The 15,981-nt window shown below is 40.0% G+C and overlaps 1 protein-coding gene across 1 annotated transcript in view; it reads right to left on the bottom strand.

Annotated features, from left to right (window-relative positions):
• Positions 1–15,981, bottom strand: part of LOC126253224 (uncharacterized) — a 92,632-nt gene that overhangs the window by 20,288 nt on the left and 56,363 nt on the right. Inside the window, exon 3 of the mRNA XM_049954410.1 lies at positions 12,549–12,977. Coding sequence (XP_049810367.1) covers positions 12,549–12,977 — 429 coding nt within the window. The remainder of the gene's footprint in view (positions 1–12,548; positions 12,978–15,981) is intronic.

The following is a 15,981-nucleotide window of genomic DNA, read 5'->3' as shown; positions in this document are numbered from 1 at the left end:
ACATAAAATATAATTCCATGTTGATATTGCCTTTAGGCAAACGCAGAAGAATTTTTTTAGCTCTTTGAATTTAAATTGTAGATTTTTATTACCTAATGACAGTATTATTTGTTAGGTCACTGATCTTACAAAAATAATCAACTGTTCTTGTTTCTATTCTACTGTAAAGAAGTCACCTACATTAATTTTTATGTGTTGTTTCACTGTTAAACAACAGCTTCATATAAATGACATTTTAGCAACAACACTAATGCTGGAATCACACACAATTTTTTGACAAAATTGTAGAATATATTATTTTGTAGTTGAATGAAAATATATAAATACAAGTAAATTGTAGACACAATTCAAGAAAAATAATCACATTTTAAAAATTCATCAGCAACATATTTAAACATATACTGACAATGTCATGAAATGGGCCAATATGTTGTCCAAAAACAGTACACAAATTCTCAAAGATTTTCATTTTATGAGTTCAGAACGCCATTTATTCATAATTAATTAATTATGGATTTTTATGAGTCAAGATAACAATATGAATAAAAAACAAATCAAAGCATGATATTTTACATCAGCAGAAAGCTGGAATTAACGTATAGAAAAATAAAAATAGATAAAATATGTTAATCGCAAATTTTCATGCAAGTAAATTTTATTACCAAAGAGTACGAAAGTTGAGGTAAAACACAGAGCTAATTTAGCATGTTATTGTGAGGCAGCAGCTAAAAGGTTTGTATTTTACTCTGCAGCTTCATGACAACTGCATTGTGCATTAGGTATTTAGTACCTATAGTGAAACACAGTGTCTGTAAAATGTAGTGCAACACTTGTGTATTGTGTCGTTGTGCTGTCTGTACTGCTATGTGACAACGTATGACATATGTGCTATGGAATATAGCATGACTGAATCATAGAGCACCTCATCATCTACTTACGCTGTCAGACTTGAGTTACGAAAGTTGCATGAAAAACGAGGAAATATTCGTTAACATATTATAAAGAAGAGAAAAATAAAGGAAATAAATAAAGATAAGTTGACAGGAACAGGAATACACAAAGAAAGAGATGCAGATATAAATTCATATTTCAAGGTTAATAATTAAGAAATAAACAAGAAACTTTAAAACAAGTGTACTGAAGTGTGGTATTTAGTGATTGTGTGCCAAATGTATTTATGTCACCACATAAATTCATATTTCAAGGTTAATAATTAAGAAATAAACAAGAAACTTTAAAACAAGTGTACTGAAGTGTGGTATTTAGTGGTTGTGTGCCAAATGTATTTATGTCACCACAAGTTATGTGAATGAGTTAGCTGTTGGTTATTTATTAAAGGTCACTTTTGAACAAATTATTGATAAATTAACATGATTTGTACAGAATTACATTATTTGAATAAAATGTATCTTTAGAGGTAGACTATGAAGTAAATTTATCAGTGTACATATTCACAGTATGAGGAATTCTCATACATTGATTACTGTTACATAAAATATTTGACACACAATCTAAACACGAAATTCAAGTTTGACTCTATACACCTCATACTGTGAATGTGCACATATCCAGTAAAGAGTTTATCCTGAGATGTGCTGATGGGTGAATTTTTCAGGAGAGCATGTTTCTTCGTAATACCACAGCTGAGAAATACTGCACCACATTTATTTAATACTCACATTGAAGAGTTTGAGGCTTAATTACTGCCTACAGTAATAGAAAAGTGTATATTGTATCTGTTACAAGAATTTGTCACACCACAGAAGAAATAAAGTAAGGAAACATGTATATCCAACTTACAATACTGCAACAGTGTTTTAGATAATATATTTTTAAATAAGATACTCTTGGTGGTGTTCATGTACAAACAACGGGGGTAAGACCCTGAAGGCAAATTCACAATGGAGCATCTGCCTAAAAAATTTGACAAAATTTAAAACCAGTATATTCATTGAAGCAAGCCTACACAAGAAAACTTTGCAATGCAACAAATGCAAATGAAATTGCACTCATTTGTTACACCACAGAAGAAATAAAGTAAGGAAACATGTATATCCAACTTACAATACTGCAACAGTGTTTTAGATTATATATTTTTAAATAAGATACTCTTGGTGGTGTTCATGAACAAACACCGGGGGTAAGACCCTGAAGGCAAATTCACAATGGAGCATCCACCTAAAAAATTTGATAAAATTTAAAACCAGTATATTCATTGAAGCAAGCCTACACAAGAAAACTTTGCAATGCAACAAATGCAAATGAAATTGCACTCATTTGAGAGATCAGTATCAAAGAGCAGTTGAACTGATGTAGAGATTGTGCACAGTTATAGCCAACGAAAAATGTTTAAGTCATAGTTATTTCTTATAGACATCTACTCATTAAAATGTGGTCGTAATTTTTTACTCTTTTTAAACAAAGAAGATGTAGTGTTCTACAAATAGACAAGTAACGAGCAAATTCAAATTTAGTAACATTTGATTGATGAACTCATTAGCAATAATTGCAAGAGACAGACAGACAAAAAAATGTACAAGCCCTACTATCGGTGTAATTTTATTGTATGTTATGTAAAGCTTGATATGATGACACAGTTTAGTCTCTAGAGTCTGACTGGATCTATAACAAATTTTCTCCACAACATGTGCAAAACAGTCGGTTCCAGGAGAGCTGACGAGATTAAAATATAATGGCAAGTGTTTCAGAATGGTATATCGGATTTTAAGGTTTCGTAGCATTTATTATATTCAACTTAAATTTTAAGTAATACACCAAATGAAACAGCAACTCAAACAATTCTGTTTTATGCAAGTACATGACGACCAAGAGTGATTAGAGAACGTGTCGGACAAGTGGAATAGGCTTTCGTGTGTAGCGCCAACAAATCAGTCCAGAAGGCTGGTCGTGAATTAACAGTTCCAGTGACATAGTGTGGACACTTGACAACTATTAAGTTTTCCGGGATCGTGTGGTCTTCAGTGATGAACTGACATTCCACCTAAGTAGAAACGTGAATACACATAAGGTGAGCATGTGAGGGATCAGAAAATCCCTGAGAGATGGTGTAATTTGAACGACGCTCTCCTAAATTTAAAGTTTCACTGCTGTATCCAGGCGGAAGGTTTATGGGTCTTCCTTTTTTGGTGAAGCAACAGGATCTCGTGTATATTACCTTGTTGCGCAAGAACCATTCTTCTTTCCTCAATTCTAAGAACCTGAACGACACAAATTTTATCTGGCAGCAAGATGGTGGGCCACCACACTGGCCTTATTTTGTTCGCTACTGGTTAAACTACGTTGTATCCGATCGCTGGATTGACCGCAAGGGGCCGGATGACAGAGCTTGTTACGCATGGTCTCCATGTTCACCCGATATGACGCTATGTAATTTTTGCCTTTGCAGGTTTGTAAACGATTATGTGCCTCCGGTACCAGCTTGTCTACCAGACTTCAGAGACAGGATTGAAGCAGTTGTTGCAACAATTACTCCAGTCGCACTGATCAAGGCTTGGGAAGAACTCGTCTATCGACTCGATGTGTGCCATGTGACGAATGGTACTCACAGTGACCACTTGTAAGGAAAACTGTTTGAGTTGCTCTCTCATTTTAAGTATTACTTATAACTGCAAGTGAAATGCAACAAATACTACAAAGCCCTAAGATCCTGATATTCATGTGGAAACTATGCACAAACATAACGAAACGTAATCATACCAGTTCGTGTATTTGATAAAATAAAATCTATACTATTTATCTTAGTTTATCATCAAAATAAACATATAGCAATCTGCCATAAACGCCAGCGAGAGGTGCCGCAAGAACAATCCTCAACTTCTAGTCAATGAATAGATATAATTCAGTGAGTGTACACTTTTAGGTAATGGCAAAATAGCTGACGAAAAACCTGTCTGATTGCGCAATCCATCTTTGTTACATTGCGTAGCGTTGTAAACAGATTCTCTATTAATTTATTTTAGTATTCTGTTATTGTGAATGTTTATTTTGTGTAGATGGTTATAGATTCATTGCTTTGTTATTGTACTAGTATGCATAAGAACCTCTTCGCCAGTACACTAGACAGTGGACTAATGGCACAAGACCTTCGCCTCAATAAAAACAAGCTGGTACTGAAATAACGAGAGATAAGCAAGTTTTTGTCAGCTTCACTTTACATGTAGATTTCATAACTAAAATAAACGGACTGTAAAATACCCACGTGTACAAATTTGTAGAGTTATTAGATGAAATAAAAACGAAACATATTTGTTGTTTCACACAAGTCACAGGTTTGATGAAGGGGTTCACGCTTGACATCCCTTAGATCAACGTTTGCAGTTTTATTGACTGCTTCGTTTACAAGACGTTGATACTGGAACCTTATTTGCAATACAGTTACTTCTTACTGCTAAGAAGTGCAAGCATTCGTTGCCGTTAGCGGTGTCCATCTCTCTGCATATACAGTTACGGTAGTATTATTTAAGTTATTTTGTGTTCACATGAAAGTTTCTACTTTCGTTTACAGGTTTCTGATAGTTGATTACACGCTAATCGAGTTATCTGAAATGACTCATTTACGGGGACGTATAATGGAACACTCGAACAGCATGGCATCAGTATACAGGACGATTTTCATGGAGGAGATTACTAAATCATGACACATTTCAAAGACTTTTTGCGCGTTTTTGTGAAACATGATCCTACGGGGAACTGGTAGACCGTGCAGCCTTCAAACTGTTCAGTTTGAGGAAGCGGCGATGCAGCGAATTCAGGACAATCGTGGCAGCAGCACACGATACACAGCCAATGAAACTAAACATCTCCATCGCCAGTGTTTGGATCGTCCTGCCTTGCATCCATTCAAGTATCAGAATGTACCAGACCTAGACTGAAGACGTTCTCCAGTACGTGGGATTCTGCAATGGGATCTACACCACATTGTAAACATTCTTCAGTTGCGTACGTGTGTTTTGGTTGTTGAAGAGGATGCCCTTACAACAGCAGGAAAATTCAGCATCCACAATAGTCATGTCTTGAAAAATTCTAAGGCACATCGTGTGTTCCACAACTAACAGGACTATACCATAAATGTGCGAGCTAGTATTGTTCACATCCATTTGGCTGGACCATTTATTCTACCTAACATGCATGGTGGAGGAAATTACGCTATCTTTCTCCCTGAAATACTACCGCAGTGTTGCAGACTGTTCCGATAGCAGTCAAGCAACGATTATCGTTCCAGCACGATAGGGTCGCACCAAACATTGCCCTTGATGACAGAGAACTTTAAGGCAATCGTTTCCCCAATTGTTGGGTTGGGAGGGTTGGACCACTGCTGTCACCACCATGCTCTCTCGACCTCCTTCCTTTGTGTTTCTTTTCGTGCGGGAACGGTGGTGGGAAATTAAGCATCTGGTGTACGGGACTTAAACAGACAGTCCAAAAGAGCTGATAGCCCCGTTTGCCCGCAACCGTTATTTGATATGAGCGAGTTGGACAATTATTAGCATGCAGGTACCTGTGGTGTAATAATGTAAACGAGTGAAATTTTCAACATCTGTAAAACACTAGACGACAGACTGAACACCATCTCTGAACAACAAAACCTTCTTGGACTCCCAGCGGGGAAATGGTGGACCTGTGACACTTTTGTCACATTAAACAAGTGCCAAAATTTTCTACATTTTTCTTACCCACTCCATTAACAGCGAAATAACATTTCACAATTTCCCCACTGATAATGAAGGAGAAACGAGCAGAAGTAACTGCTCGCAATTTGTACTCATTATTGACCTAATGTAGTGAAACTGGGTACAACAGTCCTGGGAGCTCCAATGCACTCCATAGTTTTGTTTGTAACTTGGAGGCTACGAAGAGCAGATTTATTTCATTAATTGTCAAAGCGTGCTTTGCATGTACGAATATTATCACTATTAATGCAAACATTGTGAGATTAATTGTAATTTGTTGTAACGGAGAAACCAATTCACCAAATGCTCTTTCTCCGTGACGCTCACGCCATTCGTAAGCGAACGAGCGACGAAGTATGCGACTCTTCTTTGTATTTTCACTATATCCCCTGTTACTCCTTCCTGTAACGGGCACAGACTCATGAGCGATGTTCACGTGTGTGTCAAACGAGGATTTACTAAGTTTTGTCTCTTGAGGATGAACTACATTTTTTTAGTATTCTTACAATACATATCCCTTTTTCCTTTGCTTAACAACCAGTTTTATGCTGGTCTTGCAGTTTAGATCACCCCAAACGCGTACTAGATATTTCATGTGTGTAACTATTATCGGTAACTGATCATCAGGCATGTAATCGGACAATAATGGATCTCATGAATCATCGGTAAATCTCATGAATCATCGGTCTTCCCTAAGTCTTCCTGTATTTCGCAACATTTCTATAATTTCCCGAAATGCCGAAATACAGCTGCATCACTCACGAAGACTATTACGAAGCTTATAATTGGGGATATCCTGCCTTAGCTGCCACACCCTGCATAACAAACAGTGACAATCCCTTCGGCTAGTCTTGAAGTTAATTTTTCTACATTTGGCTACTTAGATAAAGAAAATATAACATTATATTTTACCTCACGTACTAAAGATTTCTTCCACAGAGTAGAACGTAGTGTAGTAGTATACACTCCAGAAAGGAATTATCTTAATGGGACGAAAATCGGTGGATGTGATGTACATGTAAATACAAACAAATAATTATAATTTCAAAAAAAACTGGATGATTGTACAACAGAAAGAACTTCACATATTGAGCAAGTCAAAAACGCGTTGGTCCATCTCTGGACGATATGCAAATAGATGTTCGGCTTGGCATTGTTTGATAGAGCTGTTATATGTCCTGATGGGTATCGCCCAAATTCTCTCCAATTGAAGCGTCAGATTGTTAAAATACTGAAACTGTTGGAGAGCTCTACATGTAATGTTCCAAATGTTCTCAACTGGAGAGAGATGAAGCGAGCTTCATGGCCAAGGAAGAGTTGGACAGCACTAAGACAAGCAGCAGAAACTCTCTCCATGTGCTTGTGGCATTACTTTGCTGAAATATGAGCCCAGGATGGCTTCTCATGAAGGGCAACAAAGCGGGTTATAGAGTACCGTCGTAGCCCCACTGTGTTGCAAGGGTGTCACGGATGACAACCAAAAGCATCCTGGTACACTATGTGACCAAAGCTATCCGGACACCTGGCTGAAAATGACTTACGAGTTCGTGGCGCCCTCTATTGGTAATGCTGTAATTCAATATGGTGTTGGCCCACCCTTATCCTTGCTGACCGCTTCCACTCTTGCAGGCATACGTTCAATCAGGTGCTGGAAGTATTCTTGGGGAATGGCAGCCCATTCTTCACCGAGTGCTGCACTGAGGAGAGGTATTGATGTCGGTCGGTGAGGTCTGGCATGAAGTCTTCCAAAACATCTCAGAGGTATACTATAGGATTCAAGTCAGGACTCTGTTCACGCCAATCTATTATAGGGATGTTACTGTCGTGTAACCACTCCCCCACATGCCGTGCATCGATCGTACTGAAAGATGCAATCGCAAGCCCCGAATATCTCTTAAACAATGGGAATCAAGAAGGTGCTTTAAACGTTAATCTAGGCCTGTGCTGTGATAGTGCTACGCAAAACAGTAGGGGGTGCAAGTCCCCTCATGAAAAGCACAACCACAACATAACAACACCGCCTCCGAATTTTACTGCTGACACTACACACGCTGGCAGATGACGTTCACCTGGAATTCGTCATACCCACACCCTGCCATCAGATCGCTACATTGTGTACCGTGATTCGTCACTCCACACAACGTTTTTCCGCTGTTCAATCGTACAATGTTCACGCTCCTTATACCAAGCGAGGCGTCGTTTGGCATTTACCGGCGTGATGTTTGGCTTATGAGCAGCCGCTCTACCATGAAATCCACGTTTTCTCATCTTCAACTGTCGGCGGCTTCTGTCAGACAACAGGCGAGGTCGGCCTGTACACTTTTGTGATGTATGTGTTCCTTCATATTTCCACTTCACTATCACATCGGAAACAGTGGACCTAGGGATGTTTAGGAGTGTAAAAATCTCGCGTACAGACGTGTGACAGAAGTGCCACCCAATCATCTGACCACGTTCGAAGTCCGTGAGTTCTGCGGAGCGCCCCGTTCTGCTCTTACACGTTGTCTATTGACTACTGATGTCGCTGATATGGAATAATTGGCAGTAGATGGCAGCACAATGCACCTAATATGAAAAACGTATGTTTTTGGAGTTGTCGGGATACATTTGATCACATAGTATATGAAAAGGACCTCCAGACATCACTCCTGGTTATCGGATCGTACGGAAGGTGACAGTCAGGTTGGTATCCAACATGGTCTGGGGTGTCTTCAGACACGTCTTAGGGCTGGATTCTCATTCACTAGAGTACATGTGTCTTGAGTGAGCACTCTCGCTTGGAACTGAGCCACAATGAACAGCGACGACGTGTCTGAAGACACTCCAAGGATGGCCGTGCGGTTCTAGGCGCTGCAGTATGGAACCGCGAGACCGCTACGGTCGCAGGTTCGAATCCTGCCTCGGGCATGGATGTGTGTGATGTCCTTAGGTTAGTTAGGTTTAAGTAGTTCTAAGTTATAGGGGACTGATGACCTCTGAAGTTGAGTCCCATAGCGCTCAGAGCCAACACTCCAGACAGAGTTGCGATGCGAAACTTATTGTCGCCCACCATGACGCCTGACAACCAGGAGTGATGGTCTCGGGTGCCATTTCTTTTCATATAAGAACCCCTTTAGTTGACGTGCGCACCTTTATAGCACAACGGTACCTCCATGACATTCTACGTCCCATTTTGCTTTCATCGCAAGCCATCTTGGGCTTATTTTTCAACAAGATAATGCCCGCCGGCACATGGCGAGAGTGTGCTTGCTAAACCTTACCTTGGCCAGCAAGGTCGCCGGACCCTCCCCAAGTGAGAACGTTTGGAGCATTATGGGTAGCCGCCTCCAACCATTTCGGGTTTTTGATAATGTAACGCGCCAATTGGACAGAATCTGGCAAATTATCCCTCAGAAGGACGACCAACAGCTCTATCAATCAGTGCCAAGCCGAATAATTGCTTGCGTAAGGACCAGAGGTGTACCAACGACTTATTGTCTAGCTATGTTTTTCAACGTATGTCTTTTCAATAAATCATCCAACTTTTCTGAAATTTTAATCTTTTGTTTGTCTGTACAAGTACATAATATCTAACGATTTCCCTCCCTTCAGTATAATACCTCCGTGGTGCTTCGTTTCCTTTGTCTGAGTGTGTATGTTAATAAAAACCGCAGTAGCTATATTTAAGATACGTTTATTAGTACACAACTGATTTCGTTATTAATGAACAATTTCAGATGACTGACAACGGTATTGTCCAGCCCAGCATGTCGAGAACTACAGTGAAATTTTTCACTCAGGTAGAATATCCAAAAAGAAATGCCTGTCAGTTTTAGATACTAAGGCACACTGGAAGTATTTTTTTCTTTTTTTAAATGTTAGGGTTACTCATTTTTGCCGCATGCAGACCCGCTTAACAGCGTCTTGTACAGCCCTTCTTGCTTAGCACGCGTGTCGGTGAATAAGAAGCCGTGACAAGAGTAAGTAGTGCCGCGTACCTTTAAGTCCGACGTGGACACACGTGAATTTTAGGCACTTAAACCGTACCAAAAAGTCTGAAGTTATTAATTTTTTGAACAACTTTCAGTTCATATGTAATTGTTGCAAAGAGTCTAGCAGAGGGAATTAAATCAAGGCAGTGTATAATGGTACATTACTTTCATCAGTTAGGATAGTAATTTGCAGACATTAAATATCTTATAACAGTTAATGTAGCAGTTCTTTTAACAATGTATGTTTTGTTGACAATGAAACAATTCCTTGTAGTCGTCATTAAAATTCGAAGTGTCGAAAATAAACACTTTCGTTACACTAGGCACGCCTGGCAAACGAAAATTAATTCATTAAGGCACTACTAGGAATTACTAGCTTTATTTACTCAGAACTGCAATGCAGTTAGAAATTGTCGTAGCTGATGTTCTGCATTTTGTGCTGCGTGCCAGGCATATAATGAAGCAAAATGACAATGCAGTAATGACTGATGTTTAACGATATTCAGCCGCTGAGAAATCTGAAATGACAAAGAACTTTCGGAAATTATACTGTCCGACAATTTTCTGAAAAATGCTTTACACTGTCGAGAAAACTTTTCATCGACAAGCTCAATCATAATATTTGTAAGTGTGATCTGAATTATATCACATCTCCTCGTCGTACTCTTAAAGACAGAGGTGTCGTTATGACCAGGACAGGAGTCCAACAGAAGCAATGAATTATTCTCTGCGTTTCGGATGTAACTTTGAAAATTATTGTATCCCACTTTTCAGACTTTTCTACGCTGATTACAAAACTTTGCAACTACTTTTCCTTGATTCTCCTGCAGACAGAGGTAAAGCTGCGGAAACAGTAATGCACTAATACTTATCAATCGACTGCGCAAGCAACTTTGTCTTTTTTCCCTGTATATAACACAGTTCGGTCGCGCGAAACGTGACTGATTGACTTTATACGCATCTTCTAGGAGATAGCAAGAATCTTCGTCTTCACGTCAGCTACGAATTTCTCTGTAGTATACCTATTAGTGATATTTCCTCCACTCGTTTACGTGAGGTAAATTTCGTAATTTTGCAACTTCCTTTGCCTTATGATGCCTTGAATTTATTTAACCAGGTCGAAGATGCCTGGAAATCATTAACGTTCATCTCACTAGCAGTTCAGAGCGCCCAGTCTAGCACATAGACTTCGTTAACACTGCACTGATTCTCTGGAACAGTTCTAAACCTTCAGAATAATTATTCTCTCACATCCTGGCGAATTTCATTTTATACGTCGCTCTTGGAGTAAATTTTTCTGCCATTTATATAATTCATGTACATATTTTACAAAACGAAAGTGTATTTGGGAACTGCTTAAGTTTAAGTGTTTTTTCCCTCCTCCGTTTAACCAAAAAATTTACAGCATTCTCTTTCTCACTGAAAGCTATAACTATACATGTTTTCTTTGGGCTTGGAAGGTACTCTGTTTTTATTCAGGACTTTAGGTAGTACAATAATCATCTTTAGAACCACAGTTCGCAGAGTTTCTCGAGTTATTTCCGGTTAATTATAATTTTTCCACATTGTCTTACCAACTGCGGCGTCATTGGAATGAATGCCCAAGAAATTAATTAATAAATAACACATATGTAGGTCTTGAGGAGAAGTAGGTGGTTTAGATTGCATAGCATGTTCTTCGTATTCCATCTTTGCAGGGTCGAAGACATTAATTAGCTTCGTCACTGCTGTGAAACTCTGGAACAAATGGCTCTGAGCACTATGCGCCTTAACTTCTGAGGTCATGAGTCTCCTAGAACTTAGAACTAATTAAACCTAACTTACCTAAGGACATCACACACATCCATGCCCGAGGGAGGATTCGAACCTGCGACCGTAGCGATCGCTCGGTTCCAGACTGTAGCGCCTAGAACCGCACGGCCACCTGGCCGGCTAAACTCTCGAACCTGTTATCTCCATCTTTAACACTTAACGAAGTTCCAAAGGAAACTGATAACTATTATGGATATTAAACGAGATACAAATTAGAGCGAATAGTAAATTTGAACAACTATATTAGAGAAACTACCAATGGAACATGAAATTCACTTCACAAATTACGATAGCTTTGAACCGTGTTATCTGTTTGTCGATTTTCAGTCAATCGAGGATATGTGCCCAGTGTGTTGCGTGTGAGCTTTCTGTTACAGCTATGGCAGGAATGTGCATTGCCCCAGCCGCCTGGAGAGATAAGAATTTTATAAATTTCCAATTCTTACAAAAATATTTGCGGTCTGTCTTAGCTGCTAAAATTTTTTGCGTTGCCTTTGCTTCGGTATGTTCTTCTTGTATAAAAGATTTCAGGGGAGATTTCAACATGTCGGATTCGACAGTTCCCTTGTAAGTCCCTAGATCAGCATGTTATTGTGTTCCATAAATATACTAACAGCGGTGCTCGTGGCAGGCGGACAAATCGAAGTGTTCCATAAGATGTGGAGGCTATTTATTTTGAAGTCGTGATATTTATGCTGCTTTGTGAGATTTTGGTACGAAGTATGTTGACGAACTTTGAGTTACGTATAGATATTCATTAAAGGCAAAACTGACTGTGGCGTATCTAAATGCAGCTGTGGTGGTTTTTATTGACATTTACATTATTTTATTCCCATTACTTCCTGTATCACACGCAGAAACCAAACAAGGATTGACAATTTTTATTCCGGCAGTTTCAAGACACGTAGAATTATTTAACTGTTGGTACAAGATGAAGAAGAATATTAGTGTACTATTTTCATTGGTATGTGATTCTGATTTCGTAAAAATACAGTTATATAACACGAAACAAATAGGCTACTCGTTTTGTGTAGAGTCAAAATATTAAATTAAATAAGCAAGGGACATCACCTACCTGAGGAACGAAGTCGCCGAATCCGATTGTCGACATCGATATGAAGACGAAATAGAAGGACTCGAAAAATCCCCAGTCTTCCCACACGAAGTAGATTGCGGCACCGACAAAGATGTAGGCGAGCAGTATGAAGATGGCGATCGAGATGGGCAGGTTGAACTCGTCGTCGACCTCGAAGGCGGAGGGCGCCGGGGTGCCGGGTTCGAGCCCGTCTAGGGGCAGCACCGTCTGTCCGGGCGGGGCCGTGGTTCCCGGCAGCGCACCTGGCGGAGCGGGGGCGGCTGCGGGGACGGCGTCGGACTGCGGTCTGTTGAGCGGCACGCTCGCCTCGGCGTCCTCCAGGGCCGCGGGGTCGGTCCCCGGCGGCACCTGGCTGGGCCGGCGGAACGTCGCGAAGTCGTACACCAGCTGCACGCCCTTCCACACCTCCTGCACCACAATCGGAGTCCAGTTGAAACGCAAACAACACCCAATATCAATACATTTCTTCAGCAGATAACTTTCTGCAACCATATTAGCAAAACTCTCCAAGGTATACAAATATCAATGAGAAATTAATAAACCGATGGGATAAAATTGGAAAGCGAACTAATGCGTTGCAAAGCTACAGACATCGTAAGAAATGTTCTGGAACACATTAAACAAAGGTTCTACATCACGTACGGGAAATTACGACATTACAACACATTTACCGAAACAGAAGCTCTTCACGCGTCTGAAACCATGATTTAGCTCCAACAGGGTCCACAGATTTTTTTAAAGAAATAAGTAATTTGTATCGGTTGTTGTATGTTCCCATTTTATTCTTCTTTTGCAGACTGCGTCGTTTCGGCTGCGTATCCTTTCTCAAGTAAGTGTATAAATACTACAAAAAACGTAATTACAATACAAATTACAAACTACCACAGTTGATAGTCATCAAAAGAAAACCAGACTAAAAGCAGCATTAAAAGGACGCTTACGACATTTAGCCCATTCATTACACATGTTTTGTGTTAGGGTTATTTTCACGGGCAGTCAGTGGCTGGCATGATATACAATAAAGTGAAACACTGTGAAAGTACAGGTAAAAATAGTCAACAGGCAATAGTTGAAAACGTTGTATAATATAATGTTTAGTCCTTTACGACCTTGAAAGCCGTACGCACGATATTCAGTACAATCAGTAGCACACAACTAGAACATTCACTGTTGTCAGAGCGCCCTGAACTGTGTGCAGACACAAATCGGGGCAAACAAGTTAAAAATAAACTTCAGCGAACAGGTACGCTCATATGTGGTCTGTGACAACCAAGAGATAAACATAAATATTACAAGGGAAAGCAGGAACAATTACTTCTCTTTATTCAGTGTCCAAAGACTGTAACCGACGCTATCGAAATATACACTATGTGATCACAAATATCAAGACAACTGGATGAAAATGACTTGCAATTCATGGCGCCCTCCATCGGTAATGCTGGTTTCTAATGGTGTTGGCCTACCCTTATCCTTGATGACGGCTTCCACTCTCTCAGGCATACGTACAGTCACGTGCTGGAAGGTTTCTTGGGGGATGGCAGCTCATTCTTTACGGAGTGCTTCACTGAGGTGAGGTATCGATGTCGATCGGAGAGGCCTGGCACGAAGTCGGAATTCCATAACATCCCCAAGGTGTTCTGTAGCATTCAGGTCAGGACTCTGAGCAGGCCAGTCCATTACGGGGATGTTAGTGTCGTGTAACCACTCCGCCACAGGCCGTGCATTATGAACAGGTGCTCGACTGTGTTGAAACATACAATCGCGATCCCCGAATGGCTCTTCAACAGTGGGAAGCAAGAAGGTGCTTCAAACATCAGTGTAGGTCTGTGCTGTGGTTGTGCCACGCACAACAACAAGGGATACAAGTTCCCTCTATGAAAAACATGACCACACCATAACACCACCTCCTCCAAATTTTACTGTTGCACTAGACACGCTGACAGTAGATGATCACCGGTCATTCGCCATATCCACACCCTGCCATCGGATCGCCACATTGTGTACCGTGATTCGTCTTTCCACACAACGTTTTTCCACTGTTCAATCGTCCATTGTTTACGCTCCTTACACCAACCGAGGCGTCGTTTGGCGTTTACCAGCGTGATGTTTGGCTTATGAGTAGCCGCTTGGCCATGAAATCTACGTTTTCTCACCTCCCCGCTAACTGTCCTAATGCTTGCTGTAGATCCTGATACAATGTGGAATTCCTGCGTGATGGTCTGGGCAGATGCCTGCCTTTTACACATTACGACCCTCTTTAACTGTCGGCGGTCTGTGTCAGTCAACAGACGAGGTCGACGTGCACGCTTTTGTGGTGTACGTGTCCCTTCACGTTTCCACTTCACTATCACATCGGAAACAGTGGACCTAGAGATACTTAGGACTGTGGAAATCTCGTGTACAGGCGTATGACACAAGTGACGCCCAATCACCCGACCACGTTCGAAGTCCGTGAGTTCCGCGTAGCGCCCCATTCTGCTCTCTCACGATGTCTAATGAGGTCTGTGAAATAGGGTACCTCGCAGTAGGTGGCAGCACAATGCACCTAACATGAAAAACGTATGTTTTTGGGGGTGTCGGGTACTTTTGATCACATAGTGTAAGTTGTTCAGTAATATTATCGTAACAGCTGATATAAGCAATTTGCAACATAAAAATACGATAGTCTAAAAATTTTCGTCTTTGGTCTCAAAAACAGAAAAATTTAAAAACAGTACGATGAAATGATAAATCATGATACATGATGGGGGATTGCAAATAAGACTGATTTTCAGAAAAATCTTAGGACCAAAATGTGAAAAAGCAGTTTGGGTGAAAAATAAATGAGGAAACCGCGAATTTACTATTATGAACAACAACAGGATTACAAAGAATAACCTAAATGTAGCGTTACCGATGAAAAAACACAAGTGTCTAACAGAAGTTCATAAAAACCTGACAGAAATTTACATTCACATAGAAATTATTTATAACAAAAAAATTTAATCTCTAATTTAAAAAAAAAGACATTTTTTTAGATGCTTACCTGACAAAAGTAGGGATAAACAGAAGAACGTGAAAAGAAATACAGTAAACGAATGAAGAGCTACTTACCGTAAAGGAAGGCCAAATGTGCTAAAGATGTTCAACGCGCCCCGTAGGTGCACACAAGGAAAATAAAAGGAATTGAAGAGAAAGAGACAAGTACTGAAATTAAAAAGGATGTAATGCGCGGATGTAGTCTGTCTCCAGTACTGTTCAACCTGTGAAGGTGATGTAGAATTTTACACGACCTGAATATCGGAGAAGGCGAAGAAATTAAAAGAAGAAAAGTTGGAATTAAGACTCAAAGTGAAAAGATATCGAAGATAATATTCGCTAATGAAAAAGAATAATAGTACCTGTTGAATGTAGTACACAGTCTAGTATGCAT

Source organism: Schistocerca nitens, chromosome 4, assembly GCF_023898315.1.
Source record: "Schistocerca nitens isolate TAMUIC-IGC-003100 chromosome 4, iqSchNite1.1, whole genome shotgun sequence".
In the NCBI taxonomy this organism is placed as follows: domain Eukaryota; kingdom Metazoa; phylum Arthropoda; class Insecta; order Orthoptera; family Acrididae; genus Schistocerca; species Schistocerca nitens.
Note: the sequence above shows the minus strand (reverse complement) of the source record. Positions and strands in the feature narration are given on the sequence as shown.